Genomic DNA, 26,078 nt, shown 5'->3' with positions numbered 1-26,078 from the left:
GAAACCAGAGAGAAGGAATAACGTAAAACAAGCAGAGAGTTGTTAAATTGCATTATGGCTATTATTCAGGATAGGGATATATGCTGCAGCTGGTAAAGTAGCGCATGCGCCTGTGCCTCCTAATGAGCCTGCATGGAGGGACCTGTGTGGAAACAAAAGGCTGTGCTTGTCGGCCACACCAGACCCCTTCACCCACCCTCTCACCGCTCCCCCAGCCCTGAGCGTGACAGACCAAGAGCAGAGCGCCGGTCCCTTCCTGGTGGCGTGATTAGATTGGGGCCGAAGTCTCCAGCTGGCAGGCCTGTCTGTGACTGGAGGCGGCCGTCCCCAGCGCTTGTCACTGGCTGACACCTCTGACAGGCAGGGGACAGCTTCAGCAGACAGGTTCATTAAATGGCATTTTTTACAGCTGGGCCTCCAAAAATGAGGGCTGGGCTTTGTCAAATCCCCAAGTCTACAGGGGCCCCTGCGTGTTGGTTTAGACCAAAGCTTTGTTGTTATGACAAATTTTTTGATCTGGGCCGTTTGAAATCGGCTCTTTTTTTCTCCTCTTTAGCCTCTCTTTTGTTGACAGCTGGCCCTTTGCCCTGTATTTTGTCATGGCAGCAAAATGTTTGCGTTAGCTGGTTAACCAAAAACAGCCCGCGCTAAAATATTTCATTGAAAACCAATTTTGAGACCGAATATTACAGCTGTTTATGTTTCAATACTTACGAACCTGCATTATGTTTTATTGCTTCCATGGCTGTTATAGTTACAGTATTATTTTATAATGCATGATATAAAGATGGAGAATTCACAAGCTACTGGTAAATTAAAACAAGAAATTAGTTTCACGAATAAAGACTGTACTAAAACTGACAAACCATTCAGAGGCTCTAGACATATGAATAACTTAATTTGTATTCACATAACACCTCACTAGTCTTTTGATGGAGTAAGCTGTTGTAGTCTCCCCATGATGCTTATCTGTATCACTTGCCTTTCAGCATTGCACTCAGAAGACTGCTTCCACAACATCTGGCTACAGAGTGGGAGGGGGCATAAAAGATAACCTGCTTCCCAGTGAACTGCTGCTGGCCTCCAGCTCCTAGTAGTCCTTCCATCGCACCTCCCTTCTTTTCTATCCCCCTCCAGTCAGCACGCTGCCTCCTCAGGGCCGTGCTGTCTCTATGACAACTGTTTGAGTTGGGGGTTGCAGAGGTGTCAAGCAGGGGCATTACTGGTAGGAGAACACCAGAGATGCTGGGCTGCACATCCAGCATCTCCACCTAATCCAATTTTAATTGAGCTCAAGAGATTTTGGATGTGGCACGGAGGTCGGGCATGAGCTATTCCAGGGAGAAATTAAGGGAGCTCGGCTTGTGCTGCACTCTTCCAGCCTGTCACTATTTTAAATGAGCATTAGCATCAGACCTAACCCAGCTCACTCTGATTCTCTCCATCTCTACCCCCACCACCATGACCACACACACGTGTCCGCACACACGCACAGACACACACACACACACACACACATACACTGTAGGGCCTCACCCCCTTACTGCCCTGTTAAATCTTTATTCTCTCCCACACACGCACTCTCTGAACTGAACCTATGTGTGATTATAACCTGGGGAGTTGATGAGGTTGCTCCCTGGCTCATACTGTTAGACAAAATTGTTCAGTCAGGGGGAAGTGAGATGGAAGGAGGGAGAAATGTGTGTGAGGGGACCATTCTCACCTGTCAGAACAACTGTCTTGTCTTTCTGTGTGTGGACCTGCAGCCCCCGGTGGTGCTGCATACACTAATGATTCTTTGTCTGCTCTCTCTCTCTTTTTCCTGCCATGATGATTTTTATTGATTATGTATATCCCACTGACCCAGGGGGCTATTTCTTTGACCGCTTGCCTTTCCACCAATGACTCTTTTAAACTAACTCAAAAACTGTGAAACATTCAACAGTCTGTACACAGCTGCATGTTTTGTACCAATTGTGCCTTGTAATGTGTTATACAGTCTCACTAATTCTTAGCTACAAGTTGAAAAAAGGAATGAAAGAACTGATACTGGTGTGATATTGAGGCCTCTCCTTTGCCTTGGTTTGGTGAAGCTCCAAGTCCCAATTACATCAGGGTGCTTTGACCCTGTTATACCTGCCTGCAAGCCTAGTTAAGCATTCTTCTTAGCAGCCTAATGGGTAGAGGGATTAGTTTGCAAGTAGCAGGCAAAGGTTTCCTGTCTCAATAATTGTATTTGTGGTGCCCATGAAAATAGGTTTCCACTAAAAATACCCCCCAAAACAAAACAGTGTGTACAGTAATGTTTTACTCAGGTTTGTTTTCCTGTCAGTGCTCTGTTACAGTCTCCTCACAGCTTTGACACCTTTCATCATATCTGCAACGTACTGCATTCCGATCCTTTGGTTGCTAAATAAAGACATCAGTAGTCTATTTCACTCTTCATCTGACATTATATTTTGATTTATACAGCTACAATAACCACAGGACATTTTTTCTCTTCTCTTGTTCACCTTGTAGGTCTTACCATACACTGAGGGCTTGCATGGGAAGTGGATGTTCAGTGAAATTCGCGCAGTCTTCACTAGACGTTATCTCCTGCAGAACACAGCGCTGGAGGTCTTTATGGCCAACAGAAGTAAATGCAGTAACAATTTAGAGAATTTAAAATTGAAGTGCTTATTTCCCATTTTTTTAATATAATAAGTGTTATCTTTTACTCTTTGCAGCATCGGTCATGTTCAACTTTCCTGACCAGGCCACAGTAAAGAAAGTCGTTTACAGTCTCCCTCGGGTGGGTGTGGGTACCAGCTATGGACTTCCACAAGCCAGGTAAGTTGAAATAAAGCAATCAAAATGCTGTTAAATGTTTAGAATTATTTTATGGCCTTGTTACCTCATCTGTGCTGTGTGGTGAAGAGTCTGTGCAGTACTGGCCTGCAGTAGAGTCATTTGAAGTCCCATTGCTCCAGTCATTGAAGTGGATGTGCACTGACCCTGACTGAGCTGACCTAATTCTCTGACAGAAGACTCTATACAAGAGGATTGCAGCCAGGCCAATGACCACAGGAAAAAAGATTCCCTTTAGACTCCAATGGTGCTAATAGGCCTTTTTATTTACTGCCGCAAAACTGGCAACTTGTAGGATATTTTGTGCATGTCAAGAAAGGCATCCTGCATTGTAGTTCAGCTTGAATAATTGTGTGATTTAAGGTTTTTTAATTACCAACTGGCATTCACTTAATGTGCTAGAATAAAAGATATACAGCTATGAATACCATTTTGTTATGCATCCTTCATCTCAGTATGTTAATTCTAAAACTGAGTAGTAGTGTTAAGACCTGAGACTGGCTTTTAATGTCATAATGTCACGGTTTGCAGCCAATCCTTTGAATTCAGTTCCATATACAGGTTTTCTGTTGTTGGTTTTTTTTATTTTAAGTTCAAATTTTTAAATAAAATCAAGTTATAAAATATCCATAGCTAGCACTAATCCTGTGGATATTGAGTTATTGTTTAAATGCTTTTTCCAGACGGATCTCCCTGGCCACTCCTCGTCAGCTTTTCAAATCCTCCAACATGACCCAGCGCTGGCAGAGGAGAGAAATCTCCAACTTTGAGTACCTCATGTTTCTCAACACTATATCAGGTAATGTTGTATGTATTGAATTTCTAATGTTGTGCAACTTTGAGATTTCTTTGCTTAAATTGAAAGTAGCAGAAGGTACGGTAATAATATATTCTCTTTTTCTCAGCCATCAGTTAAACAGACAGATTCTGACTTGTTTTCTTCCTTATCCGGACAAAATTTCCAACCGGTGAAATCGCAGAGTTTTAATCTATTATATATGTGAAACTTTCCCCATTAGAGTCTTATGGCTTTAAGGTTTGCTATCACGATCAATAAACTTTATGTGTCAGTGGTGCTGGAAGCTACTATCAGTAGCCTCAGTTATGTCGTATTTGTTTAAGAATCCATGGTAGTCTTAAGAGGTGCTCAACATTGTAAACTTCACTGCTCATGGGAGTATGCTGTTTGAAGCAAAGAGCAGGCGCAGCAGATTTTTCCAGATAATTAGTGCCTGGCTTTGTGAGAGTGTGCACACGTGTGTCTGCGGAGCTGAAAGGTTCTGTTGTCGACTCTCTGATCTGAACTGCAACTAACAGGGAAGGCAAGAGCGACTCTACGCTATTCTGCTCAGAAAGGTGTCATCCTCTCTCTCGCTGCATATTCATGCATATTTATATTTAGCTTGTGCTCGACTTCGATACATTATTGTCAGCTAATTAGATGTAAGGCAGACAGAAAAACATGCCCAAAATTCATTAAAAATCCCTGGTAATGACCTGGGCTGCCAGGGATGTCAGAATAGTGTGGAGCGGTAGACAGGCGGGGGGTGAAATGCTGGGAAGAGGTGCGAACGGGAAATGGTCTTCTAATTAAACACTATTCCACTGTTATTAACATCCTGCCACCCCAGCTCAGGCCTCAGCACAAGTAGGTCTAACCACAACAATGCCCAACTCATCCTCCACACTCAGCCTGCTGTTTCCTTTTGAGTGCATGGCATTAACCTGGATAATTATGTTCTCTAGATTCCCCCAGACCCTGGTTACTCTGCAGAAGCCTTCTCCATGAGTGCTTGTCAGACGTTTTCACTTGCTTGGCTAGTTTGGGATTTTCTAAGGCCAGCCTGCTGCAGAATTGTAACTGATTGACTGGTTCAAGTTGATAATATTTAATAGTTAATCATTAAAAACCTGGGAACAATCTAATTAGACCTAGATGTAGTGAAACATCCTTTATTATTCTTTCCTTATTATTCCCATTTGTGCTTTAGTTGAAAAGTTGACTTTAGTAAATGTGTTTTTCTATTACATGATAGAATGTCATTCTAAAGCAGCAGGGTGCATATGCAAAGATTCAATACCTTGAATTTAGCATTTTGGTCATTCTGTCTTACACTGAGCGTAACAAGCTGGGTAGTTACCAGCCAGTGATAACAGCTTGGTTGAAAACAGGAAAAAAATAGTAGTGGGCTCTCTAGTGTCTTTCAGTACAAACTTACCCTTAACAAAACAAGTTTGCACTCACTTAGTACTTACAGTAGCTAAATTATAGTAGCACAGTAGCCTTGAATTACACATGACTTTAGGTGTTAATACAATTTAGGGTGATTTATATAAAAACCCAACCTCTAGAATAGAGTAATGTGAAAACCAATGTACACGAAGGTTTGCGGGCATTCATTTAAGCCGAAACGCGTTGGTCAATTATTAAAGTTGTTCATCTTCCCTCAAGTGTTGCTGAAGTTCCTGCTTTGGGCATTCATTTAAGCACAACTTTCTTAAGGCCCCGTCACAGCATTTCAGTCGGGTTAAAGTCTGGACTTTCACTGGGCCATTGCAGCACCTTGATGGTTTTCTTTTTCCGCACTTCTGTTGTAGATTTGCTGCTGTGCTTGGGAGCATCGTCCTGTTCTATGACCCAGTTTTTGACCAAGCTTTAGCTGTCAAACAGATGGACTCACATTTGAATCTATAATATTTTGGTACACAGAGGAGTTCATTGTCCACTGAATAACTGCAAGGTGCCTGGGTCCTGCGGTTGAAAAACAAGCTCAAATCATAACCCCTTCACCAACATGCTGACAGTTGATATGAGATGTTTGTGCAAGCATGCTGTGTTTATTTTTTTGCCAAACATAGCACTGTCCATTATGGCCAAACATACTTACTTTGGTCTGGTCTGTCCAAGGACATTGTTCCAGAAGTCTTGTAGTTTTTTTTATATGCAACCTAGCCATGCTGCCATGTTTTGTTTTGTTTGTTTGTTTGTTTGTTTTTTGGGGGGGGAGAGAAGTTCAGAGAGAAGTGGCTTTCTTCGGGTGGTTTTTCAAAAAAAAAAAAAAAAACTACTTCAGTCTTTTTCTAATTGTTCTGACGTGAACAATAAGATTTAACATGTTATCTGAGGCCCTATGGCGCCTGAAATGAACTCTGACAGTTAATTCCTGTGGAAGCAGTATGGGGTGTACTTTCATACATTGGTTCTGAATTTTGGCTTCATGTTTATTCACTAAATAATGACATTGTAATATGTCATGTGTAGTAGTGTCTTGAAAGGGAAATTAGCTGTAGAGATCAAAACTGTCTGCTTATTTCTGCTGTAGAGTTGGTTATTTTTCAGTCCTGGAATTGTTGCTTCTTTAGTATAGAATGTTTAACTAAAGAAGCTGGAAAATAGTTTGTATTCAATCACTGGACATTTCTAGGAAACATCTTTGTTTGTTTTAATCATATAACGATAGGATATCCTAGGATACCATGGTCTGACACCTTAGAATCTCTTTTGTGCCCTTTTGTTTCATTTTTCCTGGAAAAGAAGTTGTTACATTTTAACTCTCAGTTTACTTTGAGCCAAAGTTTTCAGCATGATTTATCACAAGCAGTAAAAATTCTAGCAAAAAGCAGCCCCATCCCAGTCCTGGATTACAACTGGCCACCACCTGACCTTGCAGCTGTATCAATGTCGTCTTCAAAGGAAAAGTCAAGCGTTACTGACAACATGGTACATGCTTTTGGCTTTTCCAGGTTTCCAAGTTTTCTCATCTGAAAATCATAGTTTCCTTTGAGAACATCTGGTCAATCAGCAATCAGATTTGCTGTGAGATTTCAGGCATTGGAAGTCATGTCCCCAGAAGACATGACTTCTTCCTCCAGAAGAACGTATACCTCTGCAATTACATTTTCTCCTAACTACTTGAAAATGCTTATGTTTTCCATATACTTAAAGACAGGCCTCCTGCAGTTCCCACAGTCTATTAACAAAGGAGACACAGCAGGCAGAGTCATGGGAAACGCAGAATCATTCTCACATTTTCTACCATTAGTGTATGTGTTTTCTTGGCAGACTCTCTGTGAAGTGTGGAAGGAAGTCCGTCTGATTGGGGGCTTGTTGGAATGTTGCATGTTGATCCCCTAAAGTAACTGAAGCCTCAAGTGTATGCTGCCCTGCTTTCAACCTCTCTGTTCGCCTCCAGCCCATCATCACTCACAGTTTTCTGTCTCCTCTGTGTGTTTAGGGAGGACATACAATGATCTGAACCAGTACCCGGTGTTTCCCTGGGTCCTCACCAACTATGACTCGGAGGAGCTGGACTTGACCTTGCCAGCGAACTTCAGAGACCTCTCAAAGGTACAGGGGCCTCTCGGCTGTTCACCTTAAAATGATGGAAAAAAGAGGGGCAAGAAGGGGCAGCTGGATCTAATGGCAGGGGATTTTCTTATTAGGAGTCAGATTGTAAAACAATATGGTATTTACTGGCAAAGGAATCATGTGCTGTCTCTGCACTGAAGTGGAAAATGCTGATTGTAGCATCATGAAATGCACTCCTCTACTTTATACAAGTTTACTCCCTTTTGTTGGGTGCTGCATTGTCTCCACACACAGTTTGTGCTGTGTGCTTTGGATATACCCTTAACATATCTCTGTGGTCTTGCACTAGAGAGGCTTTTACATGTTTTACTACCACAAGTCTAACTCGATGAACTCAGCAAGGCAACACTGAGTTCATCATGGGGCAATCATGGCTCAAGAGTTGGCAGTTCGTCTTGTAATCGGAAGGTTGCCTGTTCGAGCCCCGGCTCCGACAGTTTCGGTCGCTGTGTCCTTGGGCAAGACACTTCACCCGTTGCCTACTGGTGGTGGTCAGAGGGCCCGGCGGCGCCAGTGTCCGGCAGCCTCGCAGCTGTGGCTACAATGTAGCTTGCCATCACCAGTGTGTGAATGTGTGTGTGAATGGGTGGATGACTGAATGTGTAAAACGCTTTGGGATCCTTAGGGACTTAGTACAGCGCTATACAAATACAGGCCATTTACCATCATACACCCAGCATGATCAGCTCATGTTAAGTCATTATCATAAGATAAATTAGAAGTAGTTTTTTGAAATGCATATACAGCATCACAATATGGAAAATGTATACAAAATCAATATATACTGTAAGTTAAATCCAGACTGTCCTTCAACAAATTTGTAGAACAGTCTGCATAACACAAGAGTAAAATCATGACAACTTTATCCTTGGGGGGCTAAATAATGGATGTCTGCACAGTCTTCATACACTCAACACAAACTGTACGATTTCAAGGATATTTTCGTCTAAATTCTGCCATGCAGCAGTTCAAGTTTCTGCGAGTAATATACTTTTATTTTCAAGGTCGATGAACTGATAAGAGAATTCATCAGCACAGTGCCGCAGTGAAAGATGTTCTAAATATGGCTTGTCCAAAAAAGATCAAGCTGAGCAATAGTAAGAGCTCGGGTAACAGTGCCAAATCACAACAGCTATGATACAATGTCCTTAATGCCCTGCAACCCCGATAGATAAAGTTCAGTGTTATGTTTGCTCTGTCTTTGAATGAGGGGGGAAAAAGGCAGCAGAACTATGGCCTGGTTTATAGGTTTACCCCCTCCCCTTTCTGTCTCTCTTTCTTTCGCTCTCGCTCTCTCGCCCATGCACACTCCAGCTCACTGACCTGAAAACAGTCACATTCCTGTCTGAGCTCTCTCTCTCACTCACTTTATCGCTGCCTCGTTCCCCTCAAAGCACCAACCTAAGCAGCCTAAGAGCCTCATTTTGCCATCTCAGTTCTCAACAGTTTGTATCAATTTTCAGCATTTCAAAGCATCTGTTTTCTTGGTTTTGTGGTGAGAGAGATGGAGGACTTTGAAATAAAACTATGAAACAATCAGTCACAAGTTAAAGTATTGTTAATTTTAAAAAAGAAAGAAAGGTTTTACTCCTCTGGAGAACTAAACAGAAAACATTTTGGACAAACAGTTGTGTGTCTTGTCTTGTTGTTTTCTTTACCTGTGGGGTATCCAGGTGGGATGAAAAAGCCACAGAATGTGTATGCGTGTGTATAGAGATGTGTGTGTCGAGGGGAGTGATCAGGGCTGTGCCATGTGGAACCCTCCTGCCCCGGGGAGACAGTTATGTATTGTAATGTATTCTAGTGACATCCTCCCATGCTGTTTACAGGGCCGAGCTGCCTTCATTAGCATGAGTTCACAGCCTGTGTCTCCTGACAGTTGTCCTTGGAACCCCGGGGCTCTTACCTCCAAAAGTTCACATAAGCTGGTGTAGCAGAGAGGGACGACGGCCCCCACTCTTCTCCTCTCTGTTTCATCTGCCCTTTTTTGTTCATTTATGGATCAGTGGTAGTAGCAGTAGTCTCTGGAGACATTCATTGTATATTAGGTGGTGACTTTCTTCTGTGTTTAGCCAGGGATTTGTACATGTATCAGGAAACTGAGGCTGGATATCATTTCAAATTGTTTTATACAGTACCCATGTTTTGAGTACCATTAAGAATACATTACTAGTTCTTGAGGAATTCAGTCTTTTTCAGATTAATCTGAGTCAGATTTCTGGGTAAGTGTTTGGTAGGTGATGACGCATCAGTCCTGTCACTGGGTCCAAGTCTCTTAACGAGTTGGCTGAGACTCTTGTCTTTTTGTTCTATATTGCTGCATCCCTTGTTTACTGCATATTCATAAATCCTAAAAAAAGGATTTATGAACTTGTTTAGCTTTTATTTTCAGTACTGTTGATGTGTACATACCTTTAAGCTGAGCTCTTCAAATCTCACCATGTACACTACAGCCTCTGGGCTCACATTGCCCCTGTTATATTGACCAATATTTTAACCCTGAAACAATGACTTGCAGTTGAGACAAGTAAAATTTTTGTGTAGAGATTTAAGGATTGTGACTTTTTTAGTAGCAAATATTTTTCCCCACTATTAGTCTGTTTGATCTTCATTTACATCCAAAGTTATAGCAAGGGGGGCATTATTATTATTTTTGCTGTTTTAGAAATACCTCACACAGAATGTGTACATCTTTGCTGGCTAACTCTACCTCAGTGCTAACTTCTATGAGCCCAGTCACACAGGCTGAGGGACCAGTTAGCACACTCTGGCAACTGTGGATTATAAGAGAAAAATGTGTATTTCCTGACCAGCTGGTAAGCGGATGCTGGCTGTCCCCAGGTGAAATTGGTCGCAAATAAATTGCTGCACCAAAAACCTTACTGTGTTGCTAGCAAATTTGCAGACGTGTCTGCAAATTTTCACCAATTACTCATCTCCAATGCAAATTGTGGACAACCTCAGAAATCTAGTGATCAAATCAACAGCACGGAGAGTATGGTGCACTGTATAACGTACCTCATTGTGAGCAGTTTCACCAAAAGACTGCCAGCAACCACTCAACAAGCAGTCAGGGAATACACACTTTTCTAGCGATGTCTGATTGGTTGGCAACCGCCTGGCAATCTCTAGACCTGAGGTAACTAAGGCCTAGTTTCATTCAGCCTTTGCTTTTCCACTGATAGCTGGATGCTATGACTAATGGTGACACCTAGGAGAATAAATATACTGGTGTTTTTATTGAAGGTGAAAAAAGACAGACAGTTTTTAAAGCTCACTGGTATCTAGGGATGGGTATCGTTTAGGTTTTATCCGATACCGGTGCCAAATCGGTACTTTTGAAACAGTGCCGGTGCTCAAACGGTGCTCAAACCGGTGCTTAAAGAATGGAGAACACAAAATTGGTCCAAAAACCTCTCATGTTCAGCTGGTTTTTTGTAAAAAGATAACAATGTTAGCCTTTTCTGCAGCTATGGGGCATATATGGTATCACTCTTGGCTGGAAGCAGTGCTTAAACAATGGAAAAAACATAAACTTTGTCCAAAAACCTCTTATGTTCAGCTGTTTCCCTCTTTTTCTTTGGTCATTTTAGCCTTTTTGGCCAGGGTGAAGGGAGTATCTGCCATCAAACAAGAAGACAGCCGCATGTAGCTATGATGATGTTTGCTAGTTCACCTTACATGCATTAATGTAATAACGTGGTGAGCCTACTCAACGTAAATTACACACGAACAACATTAAGCTACTCACGCAGAGAAGAACGGCTGCTGCTGCCATCATCATCATCCGTCATCATTTCTGCTACACTGGCAGGGCTAGGGGCCAGGACTCTCCTCTTCGGGTTTTTGGGGGATGTTGCTAACTCCGGGTCCGATAACAGGCAACCCACCCGCAGTAGATGCGCTCGTGTGAGGTCTCGCAGCAAGCTATTAAATACGGCGCATTTCTGGGCTTTAAAAAAAAACGCTATGCGTCGCCAGGTGTTTCATCGGATTTGAGGTGTTACCTCCTTTGACAGTATCACAGTATCAGCTTAAAGCACTTGTTGCAGGCTGCTGAGTTTGCATCTTTTGCTGTGAAGTACAGCCAGACTTTTGACCGCTTCGCCTTGGACATTTTTAATCTGTAGCTCTGCTCTAAAAGAACGTACGTACCTGGGCCCGCCTACTATCCTCGGAAACGTAAAATGATTGGCTAGAAGTGTATCACAGCTCAGGGGAAAAAAAGCACCGAAATAAAGCACCGAAATGTGCGCTGCTTTTCGGTCTGGTTACTACCGTTTATGTCAGAACCGGTGCCATCATGGCACCGGACACCGGTACCCATCCCTACTGGTATCTCAGAATTTGTCTGCTTTTGGTAACTGGAAGATCTGGAAAATAGTACATTTAGTTACACTTTGGACAGGCTCTCAGTCTATCACATGAAAAAAAAGAAAAAAAAAGAAAAGAAGAAGAAGCATGTTTTGCTTGTTTTTTATATTGAAGGAATTCAGGCTGTCCCTGAACTTAGCAGATTATACCTCACATTACAGGTTGCAACAAAATGTTCTTTAAATAAAGTTTTTATTTTAACTTGTCTGTTTATTTTTGCCCTGTGGTTTAGTAAAATCAAGTCACCCAATGTAATATCACCTGTCACGTGAGAACTCAGGTTGCATCATTAAAACCCCTGGAGGGTCTTGGGTCGATTTGTGGCTCTAAGCCCAATAGTGTATGCATTTTTCTAGGACCCTCCAGGGGTTAAGAAGACAAACTATCACATCATTACTCTTAGGTTAATACAATATAATTGCAGTACAATTAGGCAACATTAAGGCTTTGTAAATTGCTATTAGATTAGTATTCATAACCTCATAGGGACATTGCACAGTTTGGGAGGTTTTCTTTCTCACAGACGAGTCATACCTGAGACCTGTTTTCCAATTATGTGCAACTGTCACTTGATGGACAGTATTGTCTAAACTGCTCGACATCCGTACTGATCTACTTAATGAGAACCTCCCAAACCTGTACACACCTACATTTCCTGCATTCAGTTAGCTTCAAAGTTCTGCTGAATGCTGTGTCGATTTGCCTCGAGGCCAGAGTTCTGCATATTTGGATGTCAGCTACATTCTCATGCAATGAAGTGTTTCATTAGATTCTAATGATTATTTTTTGACAAAGTGACAAGTAGATGATAGATGTATGGAAACTATCTTCCTCATAGCTGTTAAATGATGTGATGGAAATGTATTTAATTGCATAAGAAAGCAAAGGAAGCAGATGTTGCTCAACATGCTTCTTCTTCACACAGAAAAATTTATTACGTGTATCTTTTGAAAAACATTTTGACAGACATAACAAAAATGTGACACAAGCGCAGATTTTATTCAATTTAAATATATATTTCCACCTTAACAAATTCGGAAAAAAAACCCCTCATGGTCTTGAAAGAGCTATAATATATAGGAGGCTATTTTCTTCCTCTGTGTGCTCAGAATCTCTAACAGAAAAACTTCCAGTAACACAGACACAGCTTGGCTGCTGCAAAGCACTCCCTCCACACTTTTCTCTCTATAATGGAGGCTTCATCACTCACACTTCTGCTCCAGTCAGGCTGTTTGGAGCACATCTGCTTTATCTTGAGTTGGAGCAACTTGATTGCATTAGACTGGAGCTGCATGCAGCCCTGCCTCTGACGAGGCAAGCAAAAACGACTGTGACTTCCCCTGACAGAGCACCACAGCAACATACTGTAATGTAATTTCTTTTGAAATATAAAATGCAATATGCGTCTCTTTGGGAGGTAGCTTAGATATGACCAAACAAATGGAGACACTCTCTGCACACTCACTCACCAATGGCCACGTTCATTTCCTACATCTTTGGAGTGCAACACCACAAATGATCCTGATTAAATCTGAAGTTAAATCCAAGTTTGATCATACTTTGTTCAGCTGCATTTCCCTTGGTCAGGTGTTATAGAAGAAATGAAGTCAGATGGGAGAAAGTGTGGCGTTGTCTGAAGCTGTTGTTTTCATGGTCTTATATCTGTAATCAGTGTGATATGTAATGTAAGGAGAAGGTAAGAGGCTATTATTGTTTGTTGAACAGATGCAAGCAAAGCTTGATTTTTGCTTATCAACAGATGGTGAGTATGACAGGAATAAGCGACCAGTGAAATCCTTTGTATCTTTTCTTACATTACTGGAGACATTGTACATTATGTTGTACAGTTGTTTAAACAGAAAATCAACTTTTTATATTTCCATACATTATTCATTGGCGTATTTCATTCATTCTCCATAACCAGTTTAATTAAACTTCGATTTTTGGGACATAGTTTCAGTTATACATTTTGTCCTTTTGTTTTTTAAGGTTTTAAGGAAATTCTTTTTTTTTTACCACAGATCAACCACATAGTTCATTATTCAGATGTATTCAATGTTAGAGGTAAACCTAAACAATCATACTTAGACATCTTTCAATAGACTAGTATGCCTTCTTAATACTGGAACAGGAAACCATGACACCAGGCATTGAGGTGTGTACTATAAGCCTGTAGCAACATGCCCATGCTAATGGGCAAGGCCTGTTGGTGCTCTTGGCAAAAAAAAAACAAAAAACAAAAGGCAGCGGGTGGGGGGGGGGGGGTAGCTGTTGTTCATATGCTAAAAATCGGTCATTTTAGCTCATGGCTAGGTGGTTGGTTGGCAATGTGATGCTATCATAAATTAGATGTTATTGTTGTGAGATAAAATGGATAGAATGATTTTTATAAGCAATTATAGATGTGCTAAAAACTGGTAATTTTACCCCATTGCTAGGTGGATACTTGGCAGCATGATATCTAATATAGATATGAATCTACAGGACCCAAGATGTACCTGTATGCAAAGTTTTGTTGTTCAAATTCATTTGGTCTAGGAAGCATTCACAGACAAATTAAAAAACACACAGAGATTTTATGTATTATAGCAAAAATTTGGACATGTACAGAATTTGGGGTAAACTGGAAGTGTCCTTATTTTTTATGCTTAAATTCCACTGGAACAACTGCATGGGAGCTTCATTGTGTCAGTCCTGCATGCTGTTGTAGCTGAGTGCATTATTTAGGCAAACATGTTATGGATGTAGTCTCTTTTTCAGGCTACCCAGAGTCATTTCAGTACAATGTGTGGACTTAAAGTCACCCTTCATTTTGTCACAAACTGGTTGCGCTCATAGCTTAAAATGAGAACTAATTAGACAAACGTTTCTTTCAATTAGTGTACAGATTTACTCTGTTAATAATCATCTAATTGTAGCTGCAGTTGGATTTGGTACAACCAGACATGTGCTCATGATTCTTTAAGATGGTGAATCATAATACTCTACAGTGTGGTGCTGATTTTGGAGTAATAAAGTGAGTTTATTAAGCATGAATACAAGATTTCAGTTTACAACCTCATCTTTACAAATAGGTGACCATTGCTTTTGTTACCCTAATATGCAGTCTACACACGGACCACTGTTCAACAACTATACTTTGAATTTATTTACTGAGTTTATTTACTTTTTTGCGTATTTGTCTTACATGTTTCAGATTATCGACTGGATTTTAACACTGAATAACGATACCATTGGATAAATGCAAAATGTACTTTTTAAAGATTCTTTCAATGAAGGGAAAAAAGCTATCTAAAACTACCTGGCCCTATTTGAAGAAGCAATTACCCCCTTGTCCGTAAAAAAACCCCCATCATACCAGCAATCGAACAGGATGGTGGTTGTGTGATGTTCTGCAGATGCATTGCTCCTTCAGGAGATGGACAACTTGCTGTAACTGACGGAATGATGAGGAATTCTGCTCTCAAGTAGAAAATCCTGAAGAAGAATGCCTGGCCATCCATTTGTGTTCTGAAGCTCAATTGCATTTGAATTATGCAGCAGGACAATGATGCGAAACAGAACAGTCCACCTCTAAATGGCTCAAAAAGATCAAATATAAGATTCTGGAATGATCTCGTCAAAGTGTACACTTAAATCAGATTGAGATGCTTTGGCATTACATTAAATGGGCCATTTATGCTCGAAAACCCTCCAGTGTGACTGAATTTAAACAATTCTGGAAAGAAGAGTGGACCAAAATCCCTCCACAATGATGTGAAAGAATTTTTGCCAGTTATCACAAAAGCGTGATTGCAGTCCTTGCTGGCAAAGTTGGCAAACCGTTTTTAGGTTTAGGGGGCAAGTACTTTTTTTTACTTAGGGCCAGGTAGGTTTGGATAGTCTTTTTCCCTTAATAAATGAAATCATCACTTACAAGCTATATTTTGTATTTACTCAGGTCAAGAAGGGGGCAAAAAGTTTTCATGATAGTATGTTTACAACTATATCATCATGTGAGACACACCCAGTTTGGTATTTGTCAGCTTCATAGCTCATATTTTTGGTTTGTACTAGCTATATAACAACCTTGACTTGTGCAGTTTTGAACAATCACCCTTTAACAAATGTGTGAAAAACCCTTTTCTTCAGGGACCTGGGTCTTGTGGGTTTCCCATGTAGTGTGTTTGTTTAGTTATCCTCACATGTTTTCTGGAAAGTGAAATAAAAAGCACTTCTGCACTACATTACAAATGACATAGAAAATGCCTCATTCCATTTATGCTTGCACAGCTAAACACGTTGGAAGGTGTTTAGCTGTGGATTTTTTTTTTCTTTTAAATGAATGTAGAGCCACACAGAAGAATTAACAGGAAATACTTTGTCAATTAAGGCGTGTTTGGATCTCTTCCCTGCAATTTGGTGCTCCAGTTTCTGTTAGTTTAGGTAGCTGTGAATCACAGTACAGAGGCACTTTGAATGTACCCAAATTATAAATCTTAGTGTAGTTAATTGTTATAATCTTTCATCAAAATATGTCACCTATTCTCTCATTTCAACACATTTTAGTAAATTTTCCAGCTTTCTCTTTGGTACCATAATATTAAGCTGAGCAAGTAAGCCTTTTTATAAACTTACCACTATTGCCAGTTTGGCATTCCTCTTTATTCTCATTAGTACCTTCAGCTGTCTTTTCTTCACTTTTCTCCCCCTGTCACATGTATTTACCTGGATCTTTTATACAGCTCTAACCTGCATTAGTCACACTAGCAGTGCTTTTACAGAGTGTGAGACGTCTTGTGGCTTACACCCCAATCCAGCTGGGCCAAGACGTCACATGCAAGGCTATTATCACCCCATAAATCTGCGCAGATCTCAATAAACTTCTCTTTCAGTCTATTCAATTGTGCTAACACTGATGTGGACTGCCATTAGATTTTAAGAAAGGACTGAAAAAAGTAAAAAGAGACTGCATTTAGTTTTGACTTAGAGCTTCAGGAATGTGCAGTGCACCACACGCAGATACGATGGTAGTGAGCAAGAGAGTCTCCCATATTGAGATTTCATACTGACTGCACCCAGCTAAAACAATAACAGTGCAGTTTTTAATAACGTTAGAATAGACATAAGCCTCAAACTGCTTTTATTTTATTTCTTCTGACCTCTGAGCTGCAGCTTCCAGGTAGAAAAGCTGCCATTGATTACATTACCAGTCACCCTTCCCCCTGTGCAACTGATTCAGTGGTACTGAGTATATTAATATTGACTGCCAATATGCTTCTAAGGCTCTCATATTGGATGAGGTGATTGAAAAGGCAGAGAAAGCAATTTATTCACCACTAAATGTATGTTTAATGGGAGTAATTCTGTTGCCTTAAAACACATAAAAATGAAACAGCTGCCAAAGGGCTAAAACCCAGTGATGGTGTCAGTTTAATATTGAAGTTATTGCTAAGGCTGTGGTTAAAAAAAAAAAAAAAAAAAAAAAAAAAAACCCTCTAAGATTTTGCCCAACAGTGGAAATAATTGGATAGATGTAAAATATATATATAGCAGTGATTATTTATGGGGTCTAAATAATTAGGCAGCAGGTTTTTTTTTAAATGCAAAGCTGTGACGTTTCAATCATTTCTGCTTGTTTTTTGTGCGCATATTATGGGGAGTATTTTTAATAATGAGCAAACTTTTCTGCTAAAAATACTAGCCATACTGGGGTTTTTTAAGATCATTTTTTTCCTCTGAAAAACTGATCTCCAGTTTCCTTCAGTTGATAATTTTAAGAGTGTGTATTGTACACTTTTAAAACCATGCCTGTGGCTTACCTCAATGTCTAAGCCTCCAGTAATATAACACAGTGTTGCATTATTAGATTTCACTGTATTTTCCTGGTACTAAAAACAGCTATGTGTTAAAGCACAAAGGATTGCTGACCCAGGTGGAGTTTTAAAGGGTGACCACCCCACACATGCACATAGCCCATAAAGGGCACATGCACAGAAATTGCGATTCAGTAGCTACTATTGTTATAGCAGTTTTTAACAATGTCCACATTGGTCTTTATCATGTGCTACTAAAATGCAGCATGCCTATGTAAGCAAATTCTCAGATCAAGTGACCAACAAATATAATATTTGATTACAGTGATTTACAATACAGGAAAACTTCATTTTCTGTGCCACCCAAATGTGTAAGTACTAGCATCAGAGTGGCCACCCCAATAAATATTAGCTCCCCCACTGTGTTAAAGCCAAGAATAGCAGTTCAGAGTAAAGTGCTTGCCATGATGGGTGTGTTGGGTGTAAATAAGGTCAGCTAGGGTTAATCCACATGGATTAGCCACAGCGTTTTAGTAGGAGACACACATATCTCTTCCCTCCATCCTTAACGCACCATCCTGCTAACCCCTGCCAACATGCCCATTTAAATTTTAGACAGAAGACAGCGCAACAGTTACTTTAAGGGTTCAGAAGAATAACAGGCTCTGACAGACAATTGCCAGAGTAAAGCTCCATGTCTGCCCTGAACTTTCCACCGCTTCCCACCCAGTATTACTACAAATGTCCCAACTGGTACCTTCCAAGATTCTGCAGCTTTCTTTACATTAATTCTGTCCAGTTATTCTTCAGCTATTGCAACATTTAATTTACACATTTAATTTGTTCTTAATTTAAGTAAGAACAGAGAACAAATTGACATGAGATGCTTGAGATGTTCCTATGAGGATAAGTGAAGTAGGATTCATTACTTTAAAACTGCAAAAAATCCCATAAAAATAAAAAATGTTTGGACTATAATGTTACTCTCACTATTTTGATATCATAGGTAAGCAAATCATCCATATCCCCATGCAGGAATTAGTGTGCTTCACATGTTGTTTTCCCATGCACTATAGTTTTTACAAACTGCAATGATGAGCCAAATAGTGAGGGCTACAAAGTTAAGAAAGTGCCTTTTAGGAATGTACAAAAATATGAATTTTCTATGCTTTTTTTCCAGACTTATACAGCATTGTTGTTTTCTATAACCTTTGCATGACCACCATAGATTTGCTTGTACATAAAAATTTAATTTAGATTGGAGATGACTCATGAGACGTGCTGTAATATTTAGAAATTATGCATGCAAAACAACACAGGACTGACTAGTCTTGTTGCCCCGGATCAAGTGGAACTCATGTTTAGTTTTTTTTATTTCACAGAGAAGATAGTTTACTTTTGAAAAAACATGAGATCTAAGTTGACACTGTATAATGGGAATGATGAGTTCATGATTTTTGTGTCTGTCTCTGATATACGGACCCATAACTTTCTGTTATGTGAGATAACCATAAGCCAAATTCAAAATGTCTCCTTAGATCTTATGGAGATTTTTTTATAGTTAAGTGTTGCAGAAAATGCCAAAAGCTGTTATTTCCAGCTCTTTAGCAGGCCAAGCAGGTGGTTACAAGTCAGGCTAATAAACGTGGTTGTGATGAGAATGTGGTAACAACAAAGCAATATCAAATACTCATGCAGGTATACAGTAACGAATAACATATAAATACAGAATATTTATGTTAGAATAAAATGACTTAATTTTTTTTTAAATCTTTCATTTTATTTACGAATATTCTTAAAATTCTGCAGCACAGTCCTCACTGAAACAAATAGTCACTGAAATTTCTGTATTTTTTTTTCTTAAATGCAAACCTAGCCCAGTTTAAAAACAGCAAGCACCAGTAACTACAACATAGCATTGCTTAAACTTCAATTTGAGTGCTTATAGTTATAACAGTAGAATTGTTATTATCATGAATACTGGTAGTACTGATTTTTTTCTTTTATTCAGTTTTGAATTTGAATAATAAGCTATTTGCAGCTTTTGTCTATTTTGACTGTGCTTGGTGAATATTTTGAACAAGAAGATAATGAATGACTAAGTTGTCTCACAGCATACTAAATTCTGCAGAGACACTGAACCTGTACATTTGACCCTTAAGGATATACGGAGGTTCATTACTGAGATTTATGCCACTATGACAGCTTCATGTCCTACATACAATATGTCTGGTTATTTCAACTCTATACTGTAGTTGTTGTTGTATTCATAGAAAAACAGGATTTTATTTGGCTCTCTTTGATATATTCATTGATTGAATATCATTTGTTAAAAAAAAGCTTTTGCATTGTCTTCTATTTGTAAAATAACCAGAAATGTCAGAAACTCTTAAGAAGGAAGGCATCAACAAAAGACATGATGACACATTTATCTTTACATCATGTGACATCCTACTTGTTCACAGTAGGGAAAGAAACAAAGAGAAAAAACCCCCCACAAACTTTTAAATTCAGTGCACTGGACAAATAATCCTCAACACACTTTAAGACTTTAGGGTCAATTAAAATTTATAAAAGGACCAACTCTAAGGTTTGTTTGCCTTACAAAACATGAGACTTGCAGACATGTAAGTACACCATTGTTCAATTCTAAGATTTTATATATCAATACATAATAAAAATATTTGTTTTTTCTTGGTTCTTAAAATTTAGGTAAATACAACCTCAGATCAAAAACAACACATGAAATATTACCCATTGTCACTCATTAACAAAAACTAAGCCAAAGTGCATAACTGCAGGAGAAAATATGAGAAACCAAGTAAACCCTTGCTGCTTCACTAGCATCCCAAGCATACAATCAAATTTACAACAGAATGGGAGGAAAAAAGTGAAATCAATCAAGCAGATGAACCTGATTGAAATGCTGTGGGACTTTAAGGGAGTCGTGCATGAACAAATGCCTGCAAACTTCAATTAACTTTATATCGTGAAGAAAGGGTGAGCCAAGATTCCTCCACTGTGATACAAGAGACTTATAAAGCAACACAGAAAATTAATGGGGGGCACTGGATTTGGCTTTGTTTTTTGTTAAGTAAGAAACAACACAGTGTGAAATATCGTGTTTTTGTTAATCTGAGATTGTATTGAAATCATTTTAGAACCCGGTAAAGTCAGATTTGTTTTCCCCTGATAGTGTAAAAACCTTACAGCTGAAAGACGGTGAACCAACTTTTTCACATGACTGTACAAAGCATATGTAGTACATCTTTATAAAGGCTTTTAAGTGGAAACGGAATACAAGAAAATCGATAATTGCCACAACTAAGCCTGTTTTGTCCTCATTTCCTTTTCAGCCTATTGGTGCCCTGAACCCAAAGCGTGCAGCATTCTTCACTGAACGTTATGAGTCATGGGAAGATGACCAGACACCACCTTGTCATTACAACACCCACTACTCCACAGCTGCCACCACCCTGCACTGGCTTGTCAGAATTGTGAGTAAAACCTCTCCTGCAGCTACCCTCCCTCTTATTATTGTACTATGTGCAAAATCCCCGAATTAGTCAAGTATGTGAATAGGAATGAAGTCAAACCCAGACCTCAGAGAGTTTTTCATTTTTTGTCTGCATTAGTTGATTGTCACTTGTCAGACTTGATGATGCTGTTTCTTTGAGGTCTGTTGGCTTCTGCACAGGAAGCAGCTCGACATCTCAATTTGATTGGGCCTGAGTTAGACCAATGGCGCTCAGAAAACACATTTCACAGGCCAGTAAACCAGCATATGTGAACTAAATAAAGAGTGGCTGGGTAATGATTTACAGAGGCTGCTGTGACAGGTTTATGTGTTTCAGGCAACCCAGTGAGCGCTGGAGACATGTCCATCAAGGTTACTGAGCACTGTCCTCATTTACTCTAGAAGAGGAGGAGGAAGAACATGTACTTCCAGTCTGTTCCCAACAAAAAAGGCTCTTCTAACCTCCAACACTTCTTTGAGTTGCTGCACATGTGATTTTAAAAAATCTTACTAATTTGAAGGCGCTTTATGAGGAATTTGTACTGTATTTCTCCCCCTCCCCTCGTCATTAGTAGAAAGAGGCCGATGAACTGAGGGAGCTCCCTTGACAGCAGTTAGATTGGCCTCACTGGGTTTGTTCTCACAATCTCTTTCTTCCTCTGGTGAGTGATCCTTCCGCTCCAACCGGCAATGGTTGCCATCTCAGTCTAAGAAAACCAAATTTGAGCCAATTATCATTATGGCTTACTGTACTCAGGAAGAGCACTAATTAATTTTCCCTCAGGCTTGGATACAATGAAAGAAGGATCTCTGCTACAGAAAAAATAACAATGAATAATACAGAAAATTCAGGCAATTCCCGTGCATTTAAAATTTAATCCTCAAGGTTGAAAAAATATTTTAAATTCTCAGATTTTGACAGGTGCAATCAAATTAGATGTCAAGAGGGTGAGAAAATAATGATCAGGACTTTAAATCTGGGTTGAGATATTTGACTTTTGTGATGAATACATGTCTTTCCTTATAGGAGCCCTTCACCATGTTCTTCCTCAGTGCAAACAACAACAAATTCGATCACCCCGACCGCACGTTTTCAGGCATTTCCCGATCCTGGAGAAACTGTCAGAGGGACACCTCAGATGTAAAGGTGAGAATCACAACAAAGGATATACTAAAACATCTGTATCTATAAATACAATTGATATACATTTGATTCCTTGCTAGTTTCCTTTTTAAAGCTTGTGTTGTGGACTTGTGGGTCTTCGAAAGGCAATTCTTACAGCAAAGATGGTTGAAAAGAATTTATTGCACAAGTCAATGCAAAATTATAGTAATATAGCATACATCTATATATTTTGCAAAATACCAAACCAAGCCTTTTTTTTCATATGCTCTCCTCCTTTCTGTGCCTCAAAACCACTGCAAAAATATATACCATCAATTATAAATGCCTCTTCCAAACAGTGAATCTCAAAGAGCTGTAGTGCACGGGAATACCCTATGCACATTTGATTTATCTCATGCAGAGAGCAAACTATCTCAGAGGTAGAGCAATCCTGCTTTTGAACAAAGTCTGCATCTGAGAGAAAAACAAAACCATCTCTCCGCAAATCCACAGAGCAGTCATCGAAAACGCTGAACCCTGCTGATTTGTCTCCGTTTTGCCCACTGCATAACACGCAGCAGGGATACACACTGACCTCAAAGTGTCATATATTTCCAGCACACCCTGCATCGGGTAGTGTTGCCGCAGGCAATTAATAAAGCATTAATGACAAAAGCTATTTAAAATGTAGTCTTTTATGTACAGACAGAGCTTTTACTTGCCAGAATGTGGGGGAGAGCAGCTAGCAATCCATGTGAGGCAGAGGTAGAAAGCTGCAAACCAGTGAACAACTGAATAGTCAAACGCCACCCTGTTAACAAATACAGTCTACTTTCAACTACTTGTATGTCTGCATGCATTTCTTTTTACACACATAGCATTGCCAGTGATCTATTAGGAGAGCTGCTGGACTGTGCGTGAAACTACAGGATTGCTACCAGTATTTCATAATGCATTAGTAGAAGGAAAATATTGTGCAAGAGCTTGTATGAATTAGTCATAGTGCAACATGATAAACTATCAGGAAATTTAACGTGATTATTTGCTGTAATCTTTTAAAAAACGATTTCGCTTCCAAACTATTGAAATTGTCTTTTTAAATGTGTAATTTTGGTCCGCATACCTGTGTTAACAACATTGCTCAGCATAGTCCTTCTTTTGAAAAGGATAGGCTGTTTGTCTGGCAGTCACAGAAACAGGTCTCCATGCATGCCAGACAGACACAAAAATGCCATTCCCAGACCCAGCAGAGAGTACAGGGTTAAGGTCATTTCAGCCCAGTACACCAAGCCGGCCCACTGAGCCTCTAATTTAAAGGGAGCTTGTTTTTTACCAGGGTCTCTCCTTCATTAACCCCAACCTCCTCCAGCAGTAATGACAACAAGACCAAGGCAGTCTGAACCCCTGATGGGGATGACCTCCTAAAAGAGCAAGTCAAATGGAAACAACCCTTCACCGACCAAGCCCTCACCTCCCTGACCACCCCATCATTAATGTTAATGTGCATCCATACTTCTCATTTATTTCGGTGTGCACTGATGTAGTTATGTTTAGCTGGCACAGCCACCTATGGGCAAAGACGAGGAGATTTTTCTTGGAGGTATTGGACACAAATCTACACGTTCGTCTTCATGCACACAGAGAGAACTGCCACCATGTTGTCTGAAAGAATCCAGCAGCACTCCGTTGGTGACAGATTTTGACGAACATGTCATTAAGGTGACACAGTGTAAAGCAACGGAGGCTTGTGTGATTGACTTGTTAGCCCATTACAATGCTGTTGCAGAATTAATGGCTGCCATGGGAGGGTGGCTTGAAAACGGAGCTGGCAGTTTTAACGGCTTGGTGGTGAGTTACGGCAGGAAGTTTACAAATGAAAAAGAGGAGGGAAAGTGTGGCTGTGTGTATGTGAGAGACAGGAGGAAGCAGAGAGGAATGGCTACTTTACTCCCTTCCCTGTCGTGTGCAGAGGGTGAAATGTGACCAACAGCAGACCAGCAGGGTTATTGGCCTGTACCATGTCATGCTAACTCGTTCTCTCAAAACCCAGTGATTTATGGCTGCCTGAAAGCCCAGCACGTTATGTATCCCATAGGCAATATAAAACTCCATAGGACCACTGAATCTGACAAACACTGCATTCATAAAACAAGCCAAATACAAAGAGTTAAGGTACTTGTACCCTGCTTTATTTTCTCACGCTAAAAGGTAGACATTAACTTGTCTTTTGTACATGTCTTTAATGAGGACAGAGTGGAGGATCTACATTCCTTGTGTGCATATGCCTGGCTGTGCAAATGCTTGACTCACTTAGCCATTTAGAGTGATCAGAACTGGGTCACAGTGGGAACTGCAAAATACCAATTTACTTTTAAGTCAGCATTTATTTATTTATTTTTTTTGCGTTTACCTATCCAGCACATGCAGTACTTTATGGATTGTTTGCCACAGGTCATTATTTAATCTAATAATGCTATAACTATGTCATCAATAAATAATAAAAAGAAAAGCTTTTTACAAGCTGATATTTTTGTGACTTTCCAAGACAGTCTTTGCAGCATTTCTATGCCTTTTTTTGTTATGTATGGTGGCTCAAGTAAGGTCTCTTTCATTTATAAATATATAAAAGGCTGACTGGCATAAAAACTCTATCCCAATACACATAATGTGCTTTGGGTAATAGTCAGAAGTAAAGTATACATGACTCACTTCAATTCAATTAATCTTTATTCATATAGTGCCCATTCAGTCAATTCCAGGTGCTTTATACTGCAAGGTGAATACTCTGCAGTACTCTAGAGAAAACCTCCTTTGACCAAGGACTTTGCGGTGGTGGAAAGGAAGAACTTGCTTTTTACAGGAAGAAAGCTCTGGCAGAACCAGGCTCAGGGTGGGGAAGCCATCTGCTGCAACTGGTGAGTGAGATGAAAGAGAGAAGAAAAAAAGAGAAAATAGGGAGATGGAGTAAATCTGATTAAGACTTCTTTGAACAGCCTTATAGGAATGGGGTCTAATAGACATGCTGATGGTTTGGAGGAAGAAATTATTGAAGATGAAAGACCAATAGGAGATACAGAGTTTAAGTAAATAGCTACAGTTGTAGTTGTCATACTTAATACTACATAGGTGGGACAACTGTGAATACTTTCCCTAACTACTGAAATTCTATTTGTGAAGTCGTTACTGGTTAAAATTAGTGTGTAGAGTGTTTGTCAGCCTGGCCATACTGAGAAAAAGAAACCTGGTGTTGTTCCTGTTTTCCTCTATAAGTAAGGAGTAGTAAGATGTCTTAGCTTTACAAATGGCTTTTTTTCATTGAGAAACAAAATATTTTTCCAGACCAAGCGAAGATCTTCTCGTGCGCTTTTGTGAGTTATGATAGAGTCTCTGATTTCTCTGATTTGTTGCTTTCTTTTTCAGAAGAGCTATGATATCCACTAAGAATGTAACACTATTAGTGACATAATTGATCTCTGAGGGAGTAAGGCTTAGATGGCTGCCCTGCATCGTCTTGCCACATGGCATTGGAGAACAAATGACAGAAGCACCTACAGCATTTCAGAAAGAAATCTAGTGTATTGAATTTATTTTCCAGTGCTCTGTAGTCCATTATCAGGGCTGTACTTAACTTTGTTAGCTTATAGCACTGGTGCTATAAAGGTTGCCAGTATTGTAGCACAAGCATGAAATGTAAAATTCATATTATCCATTCTAAATATCTTGTTTCCCGCAACAAGGATTTGTCTGATTTACTCGTTTTCACTGCTTCTGAGTAGTGCTGACAAAATTAAAGTTTGCATCGTAATTCAGCCACAGAAAGTTTTTTACGTCTGAGAAGAAAGGAAAGGTTAATAAGTACAACTACTTGTAAACTTTTCCTTTCTCCTCAGACGTACCTTCAGTTGGTCCAGGTTATGTGTTTGTTTCATCCTGATGTGCTTGTTTCTTCCATTTTCTTTGAAAGGTTTAAAATGTTGCTCCATTTTTTTTTAGCGTGAAAATACCATCTACTAGTGGAGTGGTGGCAAACACAATGGAATTGTGAGAATTGTTGTAGATTTTAAGGCT

The 26,078-nt window shown here is 39.8% G+C and overlaps 1 protein-coding gene across 5 annotated transcripts in view; it reads left to right on the top strand.

Moving 5' to 3' along the window:
* The window catches only part of nbeab (neurobeachin b), a 201,460-nt gene that overhangs the window by 155,323 nt on the left and 20,059 nt on the right, over nt 1–26,078 (top strand). For all 5 annotated transcript variants that reach the window (XM_026191617.1, XM_026191619.1, XM_026191618.1 and 2 more), the window contains 6 exons: nt 2,521–2,638; nt 2,730–2,832; nt 3,534–3,649; nt 7,086–7,198; nt 20,745–20,885; nt 21,933–22,052. In XM_026191617.1, the coding sequence (XP_026047402.1) occupies nt 2,521–2,638; nt 2,730–2,832; nt 3,534–3,649; nt 7,086–7,198; nt 20,745–20,885; nt 21,933–22,052 (711 nt within the window). The remainder of the gene's footprint in view (nt 1–2,520; nt 2,639–2,729; nt 2,833–3,533; nt 3,650–7,085; nt 7,199–20,744; nt 20,886–21,932; nt 22,053–26,078) is intronic.

This window comes from Astatotilapia calliptera, chromosome 14 (genome assembly GCF_900246225.1).
Source record: "Astatotilapia calliptera chromosome 14, fAstCal1.2, whole genome shotgun sequence".
In the NCBI taxonomy this organism is placed as follows: Eukaryota; Metazoa; Chordata; class Actinopteri; order Cichliformes; family Cichlidae; genus Astatotilapia; species Astatotilapia calliptera.
This window is presented reverse-complemented; position numbering and strand designations above follow the sequence as displayed.